Source organism: Camarhynchus parvulus, chromosome 28 (genome assembly GCF_901933205.1).
Source record: "Camarhynchus parvulus chromosome 28, STF_HiC, whole genome shotgun sequence".
Classification (NCBI taxonomy): Eukaryota; Metazoa; Chordata; class Aves; order Passeriformes; family Thraupidae; genus Camarhynchus; species Camarhynchus parvulus.
In genome coordinates this window covers 1,425,882-1,448,251 of record NC_044598.1, presented here as the reverse complement: position 1 = coordinate 1,448,251, position 22,370 = coordinate 1,425,882, and the positions used below count along the sequence as shown (strand labels likewise).

The window sequence follows — 22,370 nt, the reverse complement described above, 5'->3', positions numbered from 1 at the left end:
TTGTTGTGGAAGCTCAAAGAAGAATTAGAATAATGAGCAGCTTTTCCTGGTTTTCTTCTGCAAAAAATTCCTAAATTGCAGCTGAAAACACCAAGGAAAAATAAAAAGGAAAATATTACTAAAAGCAAGGCCTTCCCTCTCTCTCTCCCATCCCCTTGGCATCCTTCCCTACTTTTCCTGCAAGAAGTTCTCCTGAAGGACATTTCAAGGTTTCTGGTAGCTGACAGAGTTAATAGCAGTGGATAAAACCAGCTCAGCTGCACCCAGTTTTCCTCACAACAGCCAGCAATCAGAACAGATATTTTATTTTCAGTCTGTATAATAAATCAAGAGATTTTATTGAAGGGGGAGGTGGGTTCTGCTTTCCTCGGGAAAAGCTTCCAACACAGCTACAAGTATCTAAGGCACAAATTCCTGGTGGGCACACAAAGCCAGATTTGGCTCTATGTGAGAACAAATCAATGCACAACTGCACAAATAACTAATTCATCTGATGAATTTTGCCTTTCTGCTTATAACATCTCCCAAAGCATATTGGTAGTTTCCAAAAAAAGGTGATGGATGTGCTTACTCAGTAAATTTTTATTTTGTGGCTTGTTTGCATAAATTCAGCAACTCGGGCCTGTATGGAAACAGGAGCCTGGTGTGACTTTTCTCTGCATGGAACAGTGTTTGCAAAGCTCTTTCAGTGTGATTTCAAAATGAACACTGAGCAAGCCAGAGAAGCCAGGAAAGATAACAAAAAAGGCTCCAGCCACTGCCAAATCCAAACACATTTCTTTGGTGTGCAAATTTGTGTGGGTTTGTCTGTACCAGAAATGTCTGCATCCTAACTCAGCCATGTGAGCAGTGGCAGAGGTTTAGATGAGATATTAGGGGAAATCTCTTCATGGAAGGTGTGGTCAGGCAATGGCACAGGCTGCCCAGAGAACTGGGGTCAAAATCCCAAAACACACGTGGATATAAAACCCATGGATACAGAGGGGGGACGTGGCTTTAGGGTGAACACAGTGCTGGGGGATTGACAGCTGGACTTGATCCTAGAGGCCTTTTCCAACCTTAATGATTCCCTGACTCTGTGATGAGGAATTACCTGGTTATAGGGGTAGAAGAGGGTGCAGACAGCACAGTATGGCTCACTCAGGGCAGCAGCTGCATTGAACTTCCTTTCAGCTGGGAAATTAAGTGCTTTGTTCTTCCACTGGAAGGAAAGTAAAGATTTCAAAGCCTCTGGATCACTCATATCTTCCTCTCCAGAAAATGGAAACATTTCTAGAATGAAAAGGGAAAAAAGAAATCCCAAAACAATGAGCAGTAAGTAAAGGCAAAAGAGTTTATGGTTAGAAGAGGCAGAAGGAGCAAGGGTGAGTTAAACAGCTCAGGTCTCAACAACACAAGAAGTGCAATAAACAAAAACATTCAACTCCTCCATGGTCTCCCATATGCCTATGCCCCAAACACTTCCTTAAATGGACAGGGTATCCCCTCTGGGGATAGGATACAAGACAGGAGCAGCAGTGACCCGAAGGAACTGGCCACGAGGAAGGAGAGAATGGAGATTTATTACCTTTGTAACTCCCTCCCCTTCCCAGCTGTGAAACCTCCACCATCCTTTTCATGAAGATTTCATTTGAACTTTGTTAAGTTGCCAGTGCAAGGAAATGCCCCTTTCCTGTCCCTCCTGTCCCCAGCAGGGAGCTGTGTGCTCTGGGGATGCAGCTGGTGCTGCTGGGCCAGGCCAGCTCCCAGCTCCCACCCCAGGCTGACCCAGCTCTCCCAAGGTGCATCCCAGAGCTGCCCTGCACATCCCGACCCTGCCTGGGGATAGCTGGGGTCAGTGCTCTGTACAGCCATTGCCACAGCACTGAACCTCCCACTGCACTCCCCACCATCCAGAGCTCTGCCACAGCTCTGCCAGCGACTGCTCCTGCTAATTAGTTTGCTAATTCTTTATTTTATAAACCTTTCAAAGGTCCTTGGCATTTCACGATTAAACCACTGCTGAATCCATCTGTGGCAGTCTGGGGGTCTGAGTTCCTTACACTTCCTTACGAAGGAGCTTTGAGTCACTGTAAGTGTTAAAGACATTTTCCACACAAGGCTGAGCGTAAATCACTGCCTGCATTACCAATCTGCAAAGTTTCCAAAAGAACAGGGAACTCAACAACATCTTGGAAGAACATTATCCCCAGAGCTCAGCACATTAAACCAAATTGTTCACTGCTTCACTGTTAATTACTGGAAATAAGCAGTTTATGTTCTGCTCTACAAGTCTAAGTCTCCTCCCCAGTTCTCCCACCCTTTGAAGATTTTCTGACTCTTGGGTTACCTGAAAGGATAAAAGGAACTTGGAGTAAAATGTTAATGGCTGAGTTTACATCTCAGATTTTAAATGTTGCCCATAACATATTTGTCAGACAACGTGGAAATTTTATTGTGTTTGATGAATCTCTTTTTTGAGGTGATGAGTCCTGGGCGTGTGGCTCTGTCACATTTCATATGAGGGTTACCCTCTAAAAAGTGTTTATTTGTAAGACATGAATCAAAACCCACATTTCTCCAAATTTCAGTCGAGGCACATCAGGTGACAGAGCAGGATTTATGACACCAGTGAAATCAGTGAAAGCAGCAGCCTAATCCAGAGTGACAGAGGGAGAGAAGAAAGGGAATGGCTGTCGTGCGCTGTCACCTTGGCTCCTCCCAGGATGGATCCAGGGGGACACAAGGCATTCAGGATGGCTCCCACATTGCAAACAACTTGTCTGGGCTGAATCTTTGTGTAAAATGTGCATTCCCTTAATTTACATGCTCACTGTTCCTGCTGCAGCCTGCAGCTCATCCTGCACATCATTCCCTGAAAAAGCCTGGGGTGCAGAGCTGCCTCTATTCCCTGGTGGGGAGGGAAGAATCTGTTTGATCAGATTCTGCCCAGCAGAGCTGTAAATCAGTCCCCAAGAAATGCCAGCTTCCACAAGAGCTGCTCCTGCTCCACCAGCCAAGTCCCCAAACAGCATCCAACAAGTCAAAGCAGTGAGAAGAATCTGCCTAATGAGGATCCTCCAGCTCTGAGCTGGTTCCAAGGTCTCACACCAAAACAAGATAACAAGTCTCAGCTGCCTCTGCACACTTCAGTCCATGTTACACACTTGGAAGGCATCAAATGCATCCTCCTTGGTGAGGAAAGGAGCTCTGTGAGCTCAAGAGAAGCCTTTCCTGCAGAAGGAAAGGCAAGAAAAGGCTCTAAAATCAATGGCTGCACTCCTGAAGGAGGGTGAATGGGAAAGATTATGTCCTTTGGAATGAGGAGCTGTGAGCAGGGACTGCCAGCTACACCCACGTGCCTGATCTAGCACACAAAAGGCTCCTTACTGGGGCATTGTCCATATTCTGAGTAATGAGGAAAAGGCCTCAGAGTGGGAAATTACACCACAGAACAGTGAGAGGTAAGAATCTTTTCTTTCCCCTTGGTCCAGACTGCTGGGGAGTGGAATGTGGGGAAAGAAGAATCAGTGATGTACAGTTAAACACCAAAAAACATTTTACTTCTCATTTCTACATCTGACAAGGAAAGTTGGACCCCAACACTAATGTGAATTAGGAGGCAAGCAAAAGGTTAGTACTGACTTTCCTCACACACATAAGAGGAGATCTGACCTCCACTGCCTCCAAGGAGACCAGCTCTCATCCCACTGCAATACCCAAGGCAGAGCTTTACCTTTAAGATATTATTTTCTGCAGACTCTTTTTTTACCTTTGCCCAAAATGCTGCCTCATTCTGCAGCCAGCAAAATATTTTTCTTGAGTGAAAAAAGGGTGGGAGGCGAGAAGTGACACCTCCCACAGAGGAGTTTTGTTTCCAGCTGGGTTATCAAAACGGGAACACGCTGCATTTCCTACCAGCTACGTGTAACACAGAGTTTCAGGCCACCCAGTTTTGTCAGAGGCTGCAGCAATTCCCTGGCTCAGACAGGACCTGCCCAGGTCCCTGGTGCTGCTCACTCACCCTCGTCACTCGAGGTCTCCTGTTTGACCACGGACAGCGGCGAGCGCGTCGGGGGCTTGCCCAGCGGGTGCCGGCGGCTCTTCTTGATCTCCATCTTCATCTTGGAGAAGGCAGAAGCAGCCTGGAAGGAAGCACAACAAGCTGGATGGGCACCCAAAGAAGGCAACAGGACAAGAGAGGCAGAGCCCATCAAAGAGAGTTCTTGGATTCACACAGAAAACTTTTCTCTGCCTTTTGGCTGAACCACTGAAGCCTTCCAAACCAATTCCTGGAGCAGATAAAAGCCAACACCAACCCTTAAGAAGTTGGGTAATCTAGAGTTTTCTTCAAATCAGGACAGCCTCAGAACATCTGCAAGCTGCCAATTCCATCAGCTCGTGAAAAGTCTGCTCAACCATATACACAGCTGGGAACTCCACGGAAATTGTGACTCATGGAATCCCAGACTGGTTTGGGTTGGCAGGGACCCGAAACACCATCCAGTTCCAACCCTGCCACAGGGCTGTAGACCCCTAGACCAGGTGGTGCTTGCACCCAGCGTGGCCTTGGAGCTGTCCTCACACCGGCCACCACAGCCTGCGAGCCACTGACTGTCACAGTCACGTTTTCTGGAAAAATCCCTTCGCCCAGGATTTCTCTAGTGGGAAGCTGAGAAGCCTCCAAGAAAAAGGAAAACAGTCATTATCTCATTGCTTCTCCTGTGTTTTGCTGCTTTGGAATGTGTTTGGAGACTGTTTACCAACAGGTGATTGTTTCATTGGTTTCATGTGAATTGTTTTGACTCTTGGCCGATCACAGCCAAACTGTGTTGGGGCTCTGGAAGGGTCAAGAGTTTTCATTATTATCTTGTTAGCATTGTGTAAGTATCCTTTCTGTATTCTTTAGTATAGTATTCTTTACTATAATATAGTATCATAAAATAATAAATTAGCCTTCAAGAACATGGAGTCAGACTGATCATTCCCTCCTGCCACAAGAACTGACCTCGGCGGCGAGCTCGGCGCGTTCGGCCTCAGCGCCGTCCTGCTCCTTGCCGGGGCCCTGCTGGCGCCAGCCCAGCCCCTTCTGCGTGGCAAACTGCTCGAAGGCCTGCTGGCAGGACATGTGCTCCTTGTCAAACACCACCTTCTTGCTGCGGGGCACCACGTACAGCATGGGGATGATGGGCCGCGGCCTGAAGTCGTCCTCCTCGGCCGGCGCCTCCGAGGGCTGCACCACGTTCAGGGGGGCCGTGGGCCGGGCCTGCTCCGGGCCCGGGGCTGGGAGGGTCCCGGGGGCCGTGCTGGGCCCGGCCCAGCCTCGGGGGGCAGCTGGGGGGCTGGAATGGGCCCTGGGACAGGCCCCGGGGGCTGAGGGGGGAACAGCTGCTTCTTCTTGCGCTCGCCCTTGGCCTTCGGGGGCCGCGCCTTGGCCTTGCACTCCCCTGTGGAGAGAAAGGCAACACTGAGCCCCCAAATTCTGGGATGCAGCACTGAGCCAGAGCTCCATTCTGGGCTAGCACTTTACACCATGGAATTCAGCATTTCCCTCCCTTCCCAGAGTTCTATTCTGGGCTAGCACATTCCACCGTGGAATTACTGCTTTCCAACGGGTGCTCTGAAAGCTGCACGCACTCAGCTGTGCCTCAGCACTGACCTAGAGAAGCCACTTCAGAAAGAAAATACTTGTGTCATTTCTATGGACTATTAAATTCCTGACTGGAACACAAAGGCTGCTAAAAGCAACATTTCCTGGAGGGAAAATATCTAAATCCCTAGGAAGCTGGACAGTGTGCCAAAAAACCTGTAATATGTCACATTGGCCATGACTCTGTGCTTCAGGTTTTTTGTCCTCCAAAGTTAGGGGCACAAAACCATCCACTGGGGTGAAGGAATGAAATTTTTTTGTACCATTAATAAAATAAATATTTAAACAGTATTTTTTTATCTTTATGCCTTCCTTTTCTAATCTCTGGTTTTGTGTATATTCACATTAGCACAGAAATACACGTGTACATGTGTATTCCTGTGCTATATATGAATAAATACAAATAAAGACATACATCAGGAGGTGTGCTCAGATTTTTTTTTTTGCTGATAAGGAGGTGCAATCAAAAGAGTTTGGAAACCCCCATTCTGTATCAGTAGTTTGCTGCTCCCTGTGTTTGCAAGCACAGCTCTTATCTGGTATTACTGTGTGTCAATGCACCCAACAGCCCCAGGAAATGAAGAACTGAAAAAAGATACCTGAATCATTACTACCCAAAGATTTCTGCTATCAAGCTCTTTTAAAAATGCTTTTAAAGCATAAATCAGGTGCAGCACAGAGCTCAGCTGGATCCTGAGATATCCTTTACTCACACCCATGTCCTTGTTTCTCCCAGCTCACTGTCACTCAGTTTATCTGCACAGCCCTCATGGATGTGACAACACTTCTTGAGCAGATAAACATCTCAGCATTGTCACCAGAGGCAGAACTGCCCTGGAAAAGTCTTCCCCACCTCTCTTCCCCATGAAGGGATTCACACACTCTCATTTTACAGCAGGGATTAAAATTCCTGCTCTCCACTGAGGGGGAGTCTCCAGGCTGGGATAATCAGGGACAGCCTGCTCACCCCAGGGAAGAAGTTTCACCAACCCCAACCCACCCAGACCCCTCCACTTCAGGCTACACCAAACCTGACCAGCCCAACTCATGAATGGAAAATCAGAATAACCATCACACAATAGAGGTTTCTGCATGAAGAAGGGTGAATAATCCCACAATAGGATAAAGTGCCAAAATCCCTGCTGAAATCCCCTAGGGATCACCTTAACCCCAGCATTCCACAGAAGTCTGATCACTTTATTTACAATTTACACTAACTTATAAAAATGGGAACAAGTCCAGCTCAAATAATTATAGTTGTACTCATGTAGGCAGTCCCTCCGATAAACTGGTTTGTTCTATCACAGAGAAAGGAATATTGAATTTCCTTAGAGAAACAAACATATTGAATGAAAGGCAAATTGGATTTCTCCCCAGTTGCACAAAACCAGATCATATTTACTCTCTATACACTCCAAGAATTCTCTCCCCAACAGCACCACAAATGCCATTCACCAGCTTTATTGACTTCTAAAGGGTAATTTGACAGCAGCTGGCACTGAGAACTGTGCTTGAAAGTTTTTGCATCAAGATGAACAAACGAGTTTGCAAGTCAATCTACAGAATCAGAAGCCAGGAAAAAGGGATGAAAAATTCCAAGAGCCTATCTGGCTCTCCTGAACACCTCCAGGAAGGAAAAGGATCTGAAGGCACACATGCACAGGTGGGTTAAGACAGGAATGTCTTTCCTGTCCTTCCACTGCAGGAGGATGGCAGATGTGGGTGGGACACAAGGAACTGCAGGTGACACCAGGTGACACAAGGAACACGAGTGGCAGAGCTGTGCTGCCTGCCCAAGGACAATCTGAATCCTCAACAGAGCTCAGGAAACTGAGGAGCAGCTGAGGGAGCTGGGAAGGGGCTCAGCCTGGAGCAAAGGAGGCTCAGGGGGCCCTGGTGGCTCTGCACAGCTCCTGCCAGGAGGGGACAGCCAGGGGACAGCAGGCTCTGCTCCCAGGGACAGCAGGACAAGAGGGAACAGCCTCACACTGCACCAGGGAAGGGTCAGGCTGGACACCTGCAGGAATTCCTCCCTGCAAAGGGTGGGGAGGGCTTGGAAGGGGCTGCCAGGGAGGTGTGGAGCCCCCAGCCCTGGAGGTGGCACTCAGGTTTGCAGTTCCCCTGCCGATTCACAGGGGGATTTCTGCTGCTCAGCACCCCCAGACAAAGGCAAAGCCTCAACACTCTCCTTTCCTAACGTCCCAAGACAACCTGCTAAAATTCTAAATATATTAATAGCAACATAATAAATTATGAATATAAAGCTGAGTCATAAAAACCAAAAGTAAACACCATAAGGGATCTGGGTCAGAAATCCTGAAAACCTTGAGTTATAAATACTCAGCTTGTCCAAATAACCAACACAAAGCACAAGACCTACTTTGGAACCATGACTACTTGGAAATCTCATTCTTTCTCCTTCTCAAGGTCATGTCTTCTGGTGTAATAGAAAATGAAGTCAAATTAAAACCAGGGAAATAAAGGAAGTGCAGGAGGGGGTGGGAGCAGAATTACCACAAGCAGGGCCATCCAAACAGATGCTGTTTTCTTCTTCAAGATGAAACCCTAAGACACTGGTGAGAGGCAATGCAGACAGCAGGATGTGGAAAACTAGAGAAACCATTGGGATTTAATTGCTATATTGCAGTAGGAAAGCTGAACATTTGCAAGCAGCCACACCAAGCTGGAGTTTGCTCCAGTGGCACTTCTGCAATGGTGCTGAAAATAAGCTTTTCCCTCCTGAGCCAACAGTTACAGAGCTCTTCAGAAGTAGTGGAAGTGTATGATTTGGAAGCCATTCAGCTAGAACAGAGTTTTTATTATTCCTTGGCCATTCTAATGATCTCAGATCTGTCCTTGTCACTTATCTCTCGTCTCTGAAGAAAAATCAGCATTTTCGGGCCATTTATTACAAGCATCAAGTGTTAAACTTGTACAAGAGCTAAGAGCAGACAATTTAACACACTGCTGATGCTCTCAAGCTTAGGGCAATAGAAATTAAGTATCTGCACTGTGCAACAATGGTTTTCCAACTCCTTATTTCCCATGAAAAGAGAAAATACACTGTCTAGCTGAGAGACTGAACAAAGCCCTCAGTCCTCTTCCCAGAGCTTCCACAGATTTCCTTTATGATCATTATCGAGGTTCTCTAAACAGTTTGCAGCATCAGTTTCTCCAAATGCTAAACAAATAATGGATATATACAATAGATGTAAATTAATTCCCTGTAAGCAGTGCTGGAGAAGCCTCGAAGAGGGAGTGAGTGTGTCACAGACACAAAAACCATTTCTCCACACATCAGGGGGGGAAAAGCAGCATTTTCCCAGCAAGAACTCCAACCTTTTCTACACAGCCAAGAAAAAGGTGCCACAGAAAGAGCCCCCTGCACAAAGGATATGTTCAGGCCTGGGGACTGGATGTGCAGAAGGAATCCCAAAGGACTTGGAGTTGTCATGGCCTGGTTTTATTTTCAGCAAAGGTTTTATATTTCATGCAGAGGAAGCTGAAAAGCTTCCCTGCCCCAGCTAAACTTGAAGAAACCCAAGTGGGACTCGTGCAGCAGCTGTGGATCCCACCCAAACTGAGCTCTCTGGATTCAGTCTCTGAAAAATGGGAACAAAGGGAGGGGAAGAGGAAAGATGAATTGCACAAGGCACTGCACAAATCATTCTTTTTCAGAGCAGGACATAAAAATACATCTATTTGTTTCTCTATGAAATAATTTAAAATATTCCTCACATAATATATATTTTTTACAATCCTGTAATAGTTTGAGCCTATAGAATTTTCAAGCCCTGCCAAAAAAGCTATTTGGATTGAATCCTTAAAGGGAGGGAAAAATCAATTGCTGCTGTGAATGATGACATATTTCAGTGAGTTTTTAATATTGGGGAAAACTCTGCTGATATTTCAACAGAAATCAACAGCAGCAGACAAGTTATTCACAGAGGTGTTTTAGAGCTCGCCCCAGCTCCTCACTGCTCTGGCCTCACCTTCTCCCTCCATCCCTTTGCTTCTCTCCTCTTCCTCCAGATCTGGCCCCCTTTTCAGCTCCTCTTTTACTTTCACATCTTCCAAGGCAGTTTCAATAGCCATGACATCCCCAAGAGACTTCTGATCCTCTGTTTTGTGTCTTCTGGGTTGACTCCTTTTTCTGTGAGACCTGAAAGTACAGAAGTGTGATTTGACATAAAAGAACAGCCTTCAAAATAGAAAACCATCAGTGACTTAAAAAGTTGAATAAAAAACAAAAGGATCTTCTTTGGAGAGAAAACACAAGGTAGCTGAAATAGCTACAGGGCAAAAGAGATATCTGAAAGGGAGCAGATGAACCTTGCATAACACAACATTTAAGATCCATTCACAGCAGCCATTAATTGTCTGGGTTTCCTGAAGAGCTTTTTCCTACCATTACTAATGTAAGCTCACAAGCTGCAGTTAAAGTGATTTTAATTGTGTTTTCAATCTATTTTGCTTGTATTTCAAAATACAGATGAAAACTTGTTTAAATCTCTCTTTCATCTTCTGCCTCCATTCCATTATTTCTTTTCATTCTGTCCGTGCCTCCCTTTGGCAAACTGCTGGAAGTCTGCAAAACATCGTCTTCCAGCTCTGAGACATTACCCAGCACTGCCAGTTCCCAAAAACACACTATAATGAATGCTCACAGTACAATCAATAGGCAGCCTATGATTTTTCAGCAGTAAATTCAGAAGGTCCAAGGCCTTGAAGAAATCTAACTAAAAAATATGCATATTAATAAGAACAGACAAATACTAACGAGGCAATAGCAACGCTGTTCATTCTTTTTCAAGTCAATGCCACTAAGGCAAAGATTACAGGAGCCACAATGCAAAGAGAAATGGAAATTCAGAAGCCAGGACAAGATTTTGGGCTGGGAACTGTACCCTGACAGACACTCCCCACTGCTCAAGAGGGACAGGGAGGGAAAATTGGAAGAACAAGAGCCAGAAACTTAAAAGTCAAGACAAATGCAGTTTAATAGGTGAAGGAAAGAATTACGAAGGAAAGAATTAAGAAAGAAAGAATTAAGAAAGAAAGAAAGAAGCCCAGGAAACCCACTCACCACCTCCCCAGGCAGAGCAATGCCCAGCCAGTCCCCAAAAAAGGCACCTCAGAAGCCAAACCCCTCCTTCCTCCTCTCCCCCAGTTTTTATTGCTCCCCATAAGATTTTATGGCACAGAATTTCCCCTTGGCCACTCGGGACCAGCTGAGTCCCCTCCCCAGCTCTCAGCCACCCCCAGGGTCCCACTGGGACAGAGGGGGACAAGATAAAGCCTTGACACTGTGAAGCAACAGCCAAAACTTCAGAGCCTTATGAGCACTGGTGCAGCCCCAAATCCCAGCCAGCCCCAGCACAGGGCTTTACAGAATCTGCAGAACTTCTCCTTGGGTTCCAGGTTTAAATCTAACAAGCTCTCCCTTTCCAAAAGGACTGATTCAGAAACTTGTGATTTTTCCCCATTTTCAGCATGTAGGCACTTCTTCTTTAGTTGAAAGCTGCATTTTCCTTATGGCCTCACATCCATCATCGTGTGACAAAGACTAAAACACACTTTACTCATCAGTCCCAAAGTCTAGAAAAGCTAAAAAGCATCTCCTCATCCTCAGAGCCCGGAAAATTCAGCTGCTAATTACATTTGGAGCACAACAGAGTTAAGAGCCCTTAATCAGCCTTTAAACTGACAAAGAAGGGAGAAAAAAATTCCACCTGATCTGAATGATGAATAGAAAAGCAAGTTGATCCATATGCACAGGGACCTCTAATTGCCAGACTCTGAGCAGATGGTGGCCCTCCAAGAGGAGCTGGTGCCTTCACACCTGCAGGACAGCCACCAGCAGGAACAGGGCTGAGCCCACAAGGATCAGCTCTGCTCTTCACCCATATTCCAAGAACACACCACCTTCCCTGGGAGGGGAGTGCAGGGTGGGAGGTGAAGATAAAGCTGTAAGACTTTGCCACTGCAGCTGGAACGTTCTGTAGCTGAAGGAGGAGTTGAGTCAAGTGTTACAGGCTGGTTTTAGCAAAGTGTGTTTTACTCCTGTGGTGTGGAAGTGCCAGGCAAAAATTACAGCACAGAGCTTTACGCTCACAGGAGAGAAAAAAAGCTCTGTTTTGCAGTGCTCTTCTCACTCAGGGGTTGTGGGGGAGAGAGGCAGAAAGCTCAGCATTTAAAGAAAGTGCTTCCAGAACTACAGGCTGAAGGCTGAGCACTTCCAGAAGTGAAGCTGTTCTGTGTCTGGCAGAATTCACACACCAGAAATGAAATGGGGACTGGACTAAAACAGTCTCTTGCTGAAGCCATAAAGTAAACAAAGTTGGGTTTTTTAAGGTAACCAAGTCTGACTGACCTTAGAGAAAAAATAACACCTCTCTGCAGAGTTTAAAAGCTCCATTTTCCAAGAGAGCTGACAAAAAAAGCAGCGTTTGTACTCTTTGAAGAACAGAACCACAAAGTGACTTAAATTAAGTAGCTACAGCTGTGAAGGTTTGGGCAGAGGTGAATCCCATCCCTCCATCCTGCTGAGAAAAGTCAGGCTTCAAGTAAAACCATGTCTTGGAAAGACATAAGCACAGGAGAAAGTACAGCTAAGGAGCATTGAACAGCTTCAAAACTGCTTCAGGATAATGCTGGAATAATCCAGGAAACACTGAACAGATAAGCAAAAAAAGCATCTGGATCTTTTGCAATAGGCTCAGGCTGAGACAGAGGCTTCTCTGCTGGGTAATAGGCTCAGGGAGGGAAAATAATCCTTGGTGTTCATACAGTACCTTCCAGTGTGCACACCAGCTACATCAGGAACCTGAACAGACACAAAACTGCAGCAGCACTTCCATCAGTGAGCAGTTCCCTTTCCCCAGCCCAGTGACACCATACATCCCTGCCAGCCCAGGAGAGCAGCTCAAGAGGGAAAACCAGAGGAGCCATGAGACAGTTGAGGTTCTCCAGTGATGGAGATCGCAGAAATCCAAACCAAGGTGAAACCTGAGGAACCTCAAGGCCTGAAGATTTCCTGGAGGCTTTCACAAAAAACTCAGTGACTGAGGAAAGGAGTCCCAGAGCTGCTATTTAAGGAATTGCCAGGAAAAAGAATGAAGGGGTGGACGTTGCTGAGGGAAGCCACATACCGGTGTTTGTTGTCCTCTTCCTCATCTCCTATCCTATAAAGCAAGATTCCAACAGGAAAAGGTTAGCATGCAAATTTTCAATTCAAGCATGCTGTAACACACAAAAATCACAGACTTGTAGAAAATTAATACAAAGATCAAAGGAAGCACAGAAAGGCATGCATAAAATCCCCTTTGCAACTGATGGGCTTTTTTAAACTCCTGCTTTCTGATCAGTGAAGCTCTAAATGTTCACTATAGATTTTTTTTGTCTTCCAGGATAAGAGATGAGATGTGAGGAAGCACAAAGTGTCCCACTTTGAAAAGCATGTGCTTTTATAACATGGGAAGGAAACAGGACCACGAGGGACACATTACCCCAGACAAATGGCACGAGGAGCTGTATGAAAAGAACAAAGGCAGAAAATAAAAGAGTTCGAACCATCTCCAGTGGAGAAGTGCGGCATTTACAAGCCGAGCAGTTGAACTCCAGGCAGGGCTCAGCCCCTCTCTGGCTTTACCTGCGCAGCAGCTTTGCCTTCAGCTCTGCCTTGGTCTCGTTCCAGGCGTCGAGCTCGGGGCTGCTCAGGGCCGTGGGCTTCATGTGGTCCAGCACTGCACTGTCCTTGCCCTGCTTCCAGAGCTCGTAGCGTTCTGGCTGCAGCACCCTGACAAACACGTCCATGGAGATCTTCACCATGTCCTTGCGGCACGTGCACTGCAAGAGAGCCCACACGGTCACAGGAAACGGCATTGGCCTGAGGAAAACCAGCTCTCCCACACTGCCCGCTCCTGGAACTGCAGCTGCCACTCCAACGCTCTCCAAGGCTAGTGGAGAACTCCTCCCCAAGGATTTTGTTCTCCCTCCAAGCTCCCCAACAAGCCAAAGGATCCTGGGACTGGCACTGCTCAAGTCCCATGCTGCAGGCATTAAACACAATTACTCTGTCTGGTCCAGCCCAGGCCAGAGTCTGCCCTCAAGCCCATTTCCCTCCATCAGCCCCTCTCTGGCAGAGTTCTCCAGGCTGAAAAGATATTATTGGTACCACTTCATAACTCAGAAAAGCCTTACAGGATCCAAAGCCTGACCTAGAGCACAGGGAAGTTAAACTTCATAATGATACATTCTGACATGGCACAGCAATCCTGCACAAAAGGGAAGAAATAAAAACCCTGCAGTGACTATAACCTGCATCCAAAGCATGAAGTGGGAGAAAATGCGCTTTATTCATTTCAACTGGCATATGCTCATTAAAACTAACCTGGAGTTACACCCCTGCCATTGCACAGAGAGCACTCACAGGTGGTTTTCCTTTGCTGTGATGGATCAACAGACTGACTGCAGCAAGGGGATTTCACCCTGGGCACTGATGTCAGTCTCAAAGACTCAGCCTTTATAAACTCCATCAGAAGAAGGCAGAGGATGGAAAAGGACCCAGGAACCCCCAGGTGCCTCTGGGGGCTGCAGCCACAGCTCTCTTGGGGGTTCTGCTCTATGGCACAAAGCTTTGCTTGCACTAAATTACTTTTCAACTCCAGGCTGAGGCTGAGGTAATTGGAGCCACTTTGCAGGATTGGTTTGGGGTTTGTTTCCACCTTTCCTTCATACCTTTTCAAAACCATTCTATCCATTCTTTTGGCAGAAGTGCCTGAAATTAAACCTGCTTCCCCCTTTTCTCCCTTCCCTCTTCACCACCATCACTAAATAATTTATGGCCATAGTTGAGAATTCACTGAGAGAGGGAGAGAGAAGAGTCCTTCTGTACAGTTCTCCACCATCCCACATCCTCCAGCTCCTGTTTCTCACTGTGCAGGGGCTGGGGCAGTGCTGGTAAGCCCAGTGTGCTGAGTGGGAAGGAGCATTTATGGACAGGCACTTTCAGGAAAACTCCATTTAATGAAAAACAGCTGAGGCCAGAAAGGCTGGAAATGCAATTTGGCCACAGCATGGCAGGAACGCAGATGGCACCCAGGCTTCCAACCCCAGGCCAGGCAGGAGCTTCCCACAGCACCTCCATCCGTGCTGGCCTGAGGGACTGAGCAGATTTCCCTTAAGGAAGTTTAAAAGCACCTGTGCAGAGCTAAAAGAGGAACATAGAAGAGCATCCCCAGCACAGCTCTGGGGACTGACCTCCTCAGAGGCTGACAAATGGCTTCAAGGGGAGCTCTGCCTGTGGTGACCCTGAGCTGGACCCAAGGGGTGCAGCACAGACCCCCCCACACCTTCAATCTGCAGCACAGCCCGAGGCACTCAGGGCCAGGGTCTGCAGAGCAGTTTCCAGCCCCCAGCAGCCCCAGAGGCTCCCCCAGCCCCTGCAGCCCCTGGGCTGGACTCAGCACTGGCACTGTGGCCTCCACACCCCGCAGCAGCCAAGCTCCTTTCTGTCCACAAATCTACCATGATGGATGTTTATATTTCAATTTTAATTTAATTCTATTGCTTTCACAGCAGCCAGCATGAATAATTTACAAAGCCCCTTTCCTCTGGGGCTCCTTCTGGAGCGCGCAGTGCTGTTTCCTCAGCTGCTGCAGTTGTGTCACAGCCACATCCCCAGCACGGCCAGGACACTGTTCCATACCCTTCCCTCAGACAGCACTGGGATCCTGCTGATGCTTCCAACACAGCTGGAAAAGGGAATGTTCTTGTGTGTGAGAGTTGGACAGGGAGAATGGGGCAGCCCAGAAGGGTGAGGAATTGCCTTTGCAGTCACTTCCCTGCTCTGCTCCGTTCCAGCAGGACAAAAGCAGCAAGGCTGTTTCCTGGCAATGATCTCCAGTCCCACAGCCTGCCTTCCCCCTTCCACACACACACAGCTGTATTTCTTTCAAAGTGTTTCACTGTGGTCATAAACACATGTATTTCCTAAAAGACATTATGCCTACTCCCCCATCTCTGTCCCTCCCTACCCCAATTTCTGCAGAATATATCCTCCCAAATTCCCTCCAAATCTAACACTTTTCTATTCCACTATTATTAAACTTCATAGGAAAAAAAAAATGAACATGTCAACACTAAAACACCACCAGTAAGGAGAGATCTGAAACCTCATTTCCTTCACATGAGACAAAACTGAACCACAAAAAGCTCCAGTCTGGGAATTCACAGAATTCCTATGGGTCAATAGCCCTGAGAAGGATTTCAGGGTGATGTGATCACCCAAAGCACAGGACTGAATGGCAGCACAAATGTCCTGTCCAGATGGCAGGTGAGAAATTCAAGGAACCCTGAGATCCCATCCTGCACCTTCCCCTCTCCCCTCCATCACTCCCAGACCCCAGCCCTGGGCAGAGCCACAGGTCAAACAAAGGAATAAACAACAGAATATTCATAACTGCCATCTCCAAGGACCCACTGCAAGCCCTGAAAATGGGAATGGAAAAACCCAAACAAAAATCAACAGCTTTAGGGTCACTTCTGTGCCCTTGGTTACAGGACAGCTGAGACCCAAAAGAGCAACAAGAGAGGAGTTTCCATATTCACCAAATCTGCAGGAACTTCACTCATTCCATTCTCTGAAAGCTTTTCCCAGCCTCACATCTCCTTTTCCCTAAGTTAATGGCTTTATTAACTATAAGCACGTGGAAAAATATTGTAAGGACATGCACAATTAAACCTTTTTCCAGCCTAAAACCTCAACATTCTTCCTTTCCTCATTATTTTATTATCTGAAACTCTAATTTGGAGCCTGTGGTAAAATATGTGACCACACCAGGAGCCCTGTCCCATCAATTCTAACTCCAAGACTGATAGGGGGGAATTTGTGGCTATGCAATGTACAACCATTATCTTATTTGCAATATTTTTAAACATAAAAACACAAATAAGTCTCTATAAAATAGCAGTCAAATAAAATGGCTGTCTCCTTGAAGTCATAAAATCAAATGATTTATGGAAAAGTGCAGACTCATTCAACTTCAACCTTCAGCAACAGTTTTGTGAGGATATTTCCCTCAATTCCCAACTATTAACACTGAACTGAACCTGAGCAGCTCCACCACACAGGAAAGGTTAATGGAAAATAAGCCTCTTCCTTATGCAGAAATAGTCACCAAAATTACATATTTTAAGTGGCACCACTGGTTTTCATGGACAAAACCCTTCATATTCAGATGAAAGCAGTTGGTAAGACTCAGCTGAGCCTCCCACTTTGCCTTAATGGAAATTCATCCATCACAAAACCCAACGTGCTCGAAATTGAAGCTCTTTCAGCTTAGAAATGCCAGACCAAAATCTTTCCTTAAAGCCTTTCTACCTGCTTTTCAATAAAAACGAAGCCTAAAAGCAAGTTCCTGGGAAGGAGGGGTGGTTCTGGGAAAAGGCAGCAGAGGAACACAGACAACACCTCCCAGCTCCTCCCTGGGCACTCCCAGCACAGAACTTCAGCTGTTGGGAGAAACAAGCCCCCAGTATCACCAGGGCTTCCACAATCCAGTTTGTTCCCATATCACAGGTGCGCTGCTGGGATCCAACAGGACAGGAAAAACCAGTCTGGGGCTCCAGGTTCCTTCTCCTTGCCCTCAGCCAGCCCAAGAGGGCTCCTGAAAGATGAATGGCGGCGATTCTGTGAGTGAATGAGGATTCAGCTTGGAGGAGGAGGAGGAGGAAAAGCCCAAAGTGCACAGTTTGTGTGTTTAATGTTGGTGGTTGGAAGCTGGTGGGAAGGAAGATGAGCCCTGACCCCCCGTTTGCAGAGTAATTAGCGGCATCAACAACAACCCAGCTCATTAGCAAACCCACTGGAAACCCTTCCAGAGCCTCACAAACAAAACCATTAGGAAAGATTGCCATGAACCCCCCCTGTCCTGGCTGCAGGGCACCGTTCCTGCCTGCCTGCTTCCCTGCCTGCCCCACAGCTCCCTGAGCCTCCCTGGGGAGCAGGAGTGGGGCTGGGGGCAGACACAGCATCTGTGGGGCACAGAAATGCTCTGGGAGCATTATCCCAGAGCTGGGATAAAAAATAAAGTAAACCAATAAAATAAAAAAATATTATCATATTAAATATATAAAGTAATAAATAATAAATTAAAAACCATTATCCCAGAGCTGGGATAAACCATAAAATAAATCAATAAATAACCCATGCCAACACCCAGAAGGAGCTGGTGGCACTGAGCCCCCCAGGGACATTCAGCCACCCCACCCAGCACTGCAACCCTGGAAATCCCAGCAAATCCACGATTGGTTCTGCTCACAGAACCCCACTTTGGCTTTTCCATTAACAAACATCATGCCCAGAACCTCCCAGCCAGAACTGCAGGAGAGGAGCTCGGAAAAGAGCTGATCAAACAAAGCTTCCAGACAGTTTCCAAAAAATAACCATCCCCTTTCCACCTCAGCACAAAAAAACTGTAAAAGTTCCTTTTTCTTGCACGGGATCAAGAGCATTAGGGGTGTTTACAAATAATACAAGAAAATAAGTATGAAGAAAGGTGGAGGAATTTGTACAAGAGCAATTTTGAATCTGTCTGATGGAAATAAACCATGAAAATGTTATTCCATAATAGATTTCTTTAATGTATTCTAAGCTTAAAAGGTCTAATTAGAGTAAAAGAGCAATTTTGAATGTCTGACAAAAATAAACTATGGAAATGCTATTTCATAATAGATTTTTTATGTGTTCTAAGCTTAAAAGGTCTAATTAGAGTCAGTTGAGGCATAGACACAAAGTAATGCAAAAATACAGCTCTGATTTGCCTTATTTTGGGGACCAATTTTGCAGTATTACCAAACAGGCTTCTGCAAAAACCTCACAAGTTTTATTTTCTTGGGAAATACAGACATACTGAAGGGAAAAAAATCTACCAAAATGTGAATAGTAAGAAGAAAGCTTCAATTTTAGCTGGAAAATTATATGCTAGACAGCATTAAATCACAGATATTCCAAGTGTAAATTTGAGATGATTTCTATATTACATATACAGTGCAGAAAAAAAGAGTGAGCAGAAGGTTTAGAAGCAACAAGCCATGTAAAGGATCCTGGGATGAGGTGAAAGCTGTTTATTTGGAGCCCAAAATGCCTGACCTGGGCAGGAGGGGCAGCCTGACCCTGGTTTATGTTGAGAGAGAGAATTCCAGCAGTTTTTCTGGAGTGAACAGGAGATAAAGGAAGGTGTGAAAGTGGCAGCCAGCAGGAACCCAGACCTTCTCCAGGAGTGGCTGCACTTAATTGAAAGGAAAGCGCAGAGATTGTTCCACTCCCATCCATTTATTTTCAGTCCAGTTTGCCAAAGAAATAGAAAAGCTGAGCTGGGATTTGAATTTTTGCTAAAACTCTGAAAGGGTCTCTGAATAGCAGGAGGCTCACAGGCCACTGTGACTACAGGGAGGGCACTTTCCTGAAGCCCCTGCTTTAAAAGGGTTGTTTGGGCAAAGACACAGCTGTTAAAAATCTCTGCTGGTGCTATCCAAGGGTTTTCAGAAACAAAAAGCCAGGCAGGAACTGCAGGCTCATGGTGCAAAATAAAAAGAAATTTAATAAAAAATATAGTAAGGAATGAAAATTATAATTTCCTGCCTTTCACTCACCAGCTTTTTTCAACAACCAAACAGAAAAAAAATATGACAAATGGAAGACAAATGGCTGAGGAACTGCAACTACAGAGAACAAAGGGAAATATTTCTCCCTAATTCCTAAACTCTGCCTATGCAGGCAAACATTAACTGTAGTATATACAAATAAACCCATTCCTCCTCAGCTGAATCAGGAATGCTGAAGTCCAAAGCAAATATTTGGATTACAGCTGACTCTGAAACGTTGTGCCAGGATCTCCAGGGCTGTGAAAACCCCTCTGAACTCCCTTCTCCTGTCTCTTTTTGCTGCAGTGTGACAGTGACACCACATCACCAAACAGGACTGCAGCTCCCAGGAGCATTCCCTGCCAGAGCTCTGCAAGGTCTGGAATGGGATGAGCCCACAGCAGGCCCCTGGGAAGGGCTGCTGGCAGCACATGGGACCAGCCCTGGCAGCCCCAGGATCACTGGGGGTCTCTCCATCCCTGAACAAGGATCTGCTGCTCAGCTTTAGCCCAGGATCACTGCAGGTCTCTCCATCCCTGAACAAGGATCTGCTGCTCAGCTTTAGCCCAGGATCACTGCAGGTCTCTCCATCCCTGAACAAGGATCTGCTGCTCAGCTTTAGCCCAGGATCACTGCAGGTCTCTCTGCTGCTCAGCTTTAGCCCAGGATCACTGCAGGTCTCTCCATCCCTGATCAAGGATCTGCTGCTCAGCTTTAGCCCAGGATCAGGTGCAGGAGGAAAGCTGAGCTTGGCCTCAGAGTCACCTTGGTTGGGAGGGACTCAGCTGCAGCACCAGGCTCCTCCAGGGCAGATGGAGACATTTCCATCAACAGCTAAGAGCTGTTATTTCTTCTGGGCCCTGTCCAGCTGGATGGGGTCACCCACCTCCCACTGGGGCACCCTCAAGGCTGTGAAGGATCCAGACCCTTCCTCTGGACCTGACACTGGCTGAGAGCACAGAGAACCAGTCCTGAAGACTTCTGCACATCACAAAAGACAATTTGTGGAATTTGTCTGTCACAAACCACTCTCAGCACTGAGGCTGGAGGAGCAATTAGCAGGAGGATCAGCAAATCAGACCCAAGTGGCAAAAGCACCTGTTCCAACTAAAATCCCAAGGAGAGAAAGACTCCACATTCTCAAAAACCTTTGAAGCAAACAGGACAGCTCAGATTATTCACTTGGTATTCACCAAACCAATTTCCACTGGAATTTCTGAGGATCTGCCCATCCTGGTTACTCATTTACAGATACAAGTGGATTTACCCACTGTTAGTTTCCCACACTACTCTGCAGCCATTGCTATTTTTTTTTTGCTAATCCTGACACTTGTTCTACAATTAGAGCAGGACCAGTGTCTCAGCAGCTGATCTTTACATCCAGGCTGGTTATTCTGTATTTTTTACAGGTTCTCTGTGGGATGCAGAACATTGCACCCATCTGGCAGGCAATTAGCACAGCTCTGCTCTCTGAGGTGAACCATTACCTGCCTCCCCTGCACTGCACCACTGCCACAGAGCTCTCAGCAGAGCACAACCCAAATCTGCTCCCCAGGATAATGTCCAGGAGAACAGTACAACTGGCTAATTATGAACCTGGCCTTGACCCCATTCTCCTGAGGGCAGGCAGGACTAGAGAGCTGTGCTGGCAGCCCAAGGAAAGGAGGGAATCACCACCTGGGTCACTGCAGGAACAGCAGAGCTGGTCAGCCTGCAGAGCTCTGCCCAGCTCAGACTTCCCAAGAACTTCTATAAATGAGTATATGGTAAGAAAAAAACCCGAAAGCTGCCAGCATGTGAGCAAGGACAATCTAATTGTGCCTGGGAGCGTATAAATCAATGAGGCCATTTCTGAAATAGAGGAAAGCTGTCGTAGTTAACTAAAAATCACATACTCAGGAATGGTGTGGGTTGGGAGGGACCTTAAATCCCATCTCATCCCACCCCTGCCATGGCAGGCACTCCCTCCACTGTCCTGGAATGTCCAGCCTGGCCCTGGGCACTGCCAGGGATCCAGGGGCAGCCCCAGCTGCTCTGGGCACCCTGTGCCAGGGCTGCCCACCCTCCCAGCAGGAATTTCCTCTGATGTCTCTCCAGGAATTCTCTCCCCACAGAGGTGCAGGCAGCTCCAGTGCACACCCTCAGCTGATCAATCCTTAGGCCCCTGCTTAACCTCAAATGAGATTTAAACACAGCTTTGCCCCACAGTGTAACAGACTCGTCCCTCAGCTGGGACCCCCAGCCAGGCACCCCAAGTTAATTAACACTGGGTTGGAGCAGTATTAAGCAGGAAGCTCAGAACAGACAAGTGCCACAGAGTGCAATGGGAATAAATTGGGCATCTCCTTCCACACTTCCACTTTGTGTCCCCAGATCTGCTCCTGCCCTGCTGCTGCTTGTTCAGTAATTTCACGCTACGCTGCCTAACAATGTAAGCATGGAGGCTCCATCTAAAACTGCACTTCCCAAATGTCACTTGTTTGTGAACACATGGCTGAACCCAAAATTGCTTTTAATATTCGAGTGGTGCCTGCTGGCTCTGTTGTAGTTAAGGGTCTGTCTGAATTTCCATGATAAACCCCATTTTCTGGGGTGTAATACCATGACCACTCACTACACAGAAACCTGCTTTACAAGGTCACAGCAGACAAACACCATTTTTTACATTTTTAAACCAAGACTGCTTGGTTTTTTTTGAGTTTCAGACACCTGACACTGATTTGAGGTCTCTTCCAGTTTAAGGTTTTTCTTACCATCCCTTTAACTCCAGAACAAATCCAAATGTCTGACCCATCCATGGAAGTGTCCAAGGCCAGGCTGGACAGGGCTTGGAGCAACCTGGGATAGTGGAAGGGGTCCCTGCCCAGGGCAAAACTTCCCATATTCTACTGGGAATGAGCTTTGCTGGTCAGTTATTCTGCAAACTTCAAACCAGGAGAGCTGTCACAAACCAAAGTACACCAGGAACCTGCCCTAATGAGAAACAACCACACAAACATAACTCTCCAAACTTAACTGAGTGCACAGATTAGAGGAATTCAGGTATTTTCAGTGTTATTACCATAGTGTTATTAAAGCTTAAAAGTATTTCCAG

General features: G+C 46.6%; 1 protein-coding gene across 1 annotated transcript in view; it reads right to left on the bottom strand.

Moving 5' to 3' along the window:
- The window catches only part of KDM4B (lysine demethylase 4B), a 69,351-nt gene that overhangs the window by 14,649 nt on the left and 32,332 nt on the right, over window positions 1–22,370 (bottom strand). Inside the window, 7 exon segments of the mRNA XM_030966500.1 lie at window positions 1,094–1,272; window positions 4,004–4,124; window positions 4,988–5,265; window positions 5,268–5,426; window positions 9,622–9,791; window positions 12,781–12,813; window positions 13,281–13,477. Coding sequence (XP_030822360.1) covers window positions 1,094–1,272; window positions 4,004–4,124; window positions 4,988–5,265; window positions 5,268–5,426; window positions 9,622–9,791; window positions 12,781–12,813; window positions 13,281–13,477 — 1,137 coding nt within the window.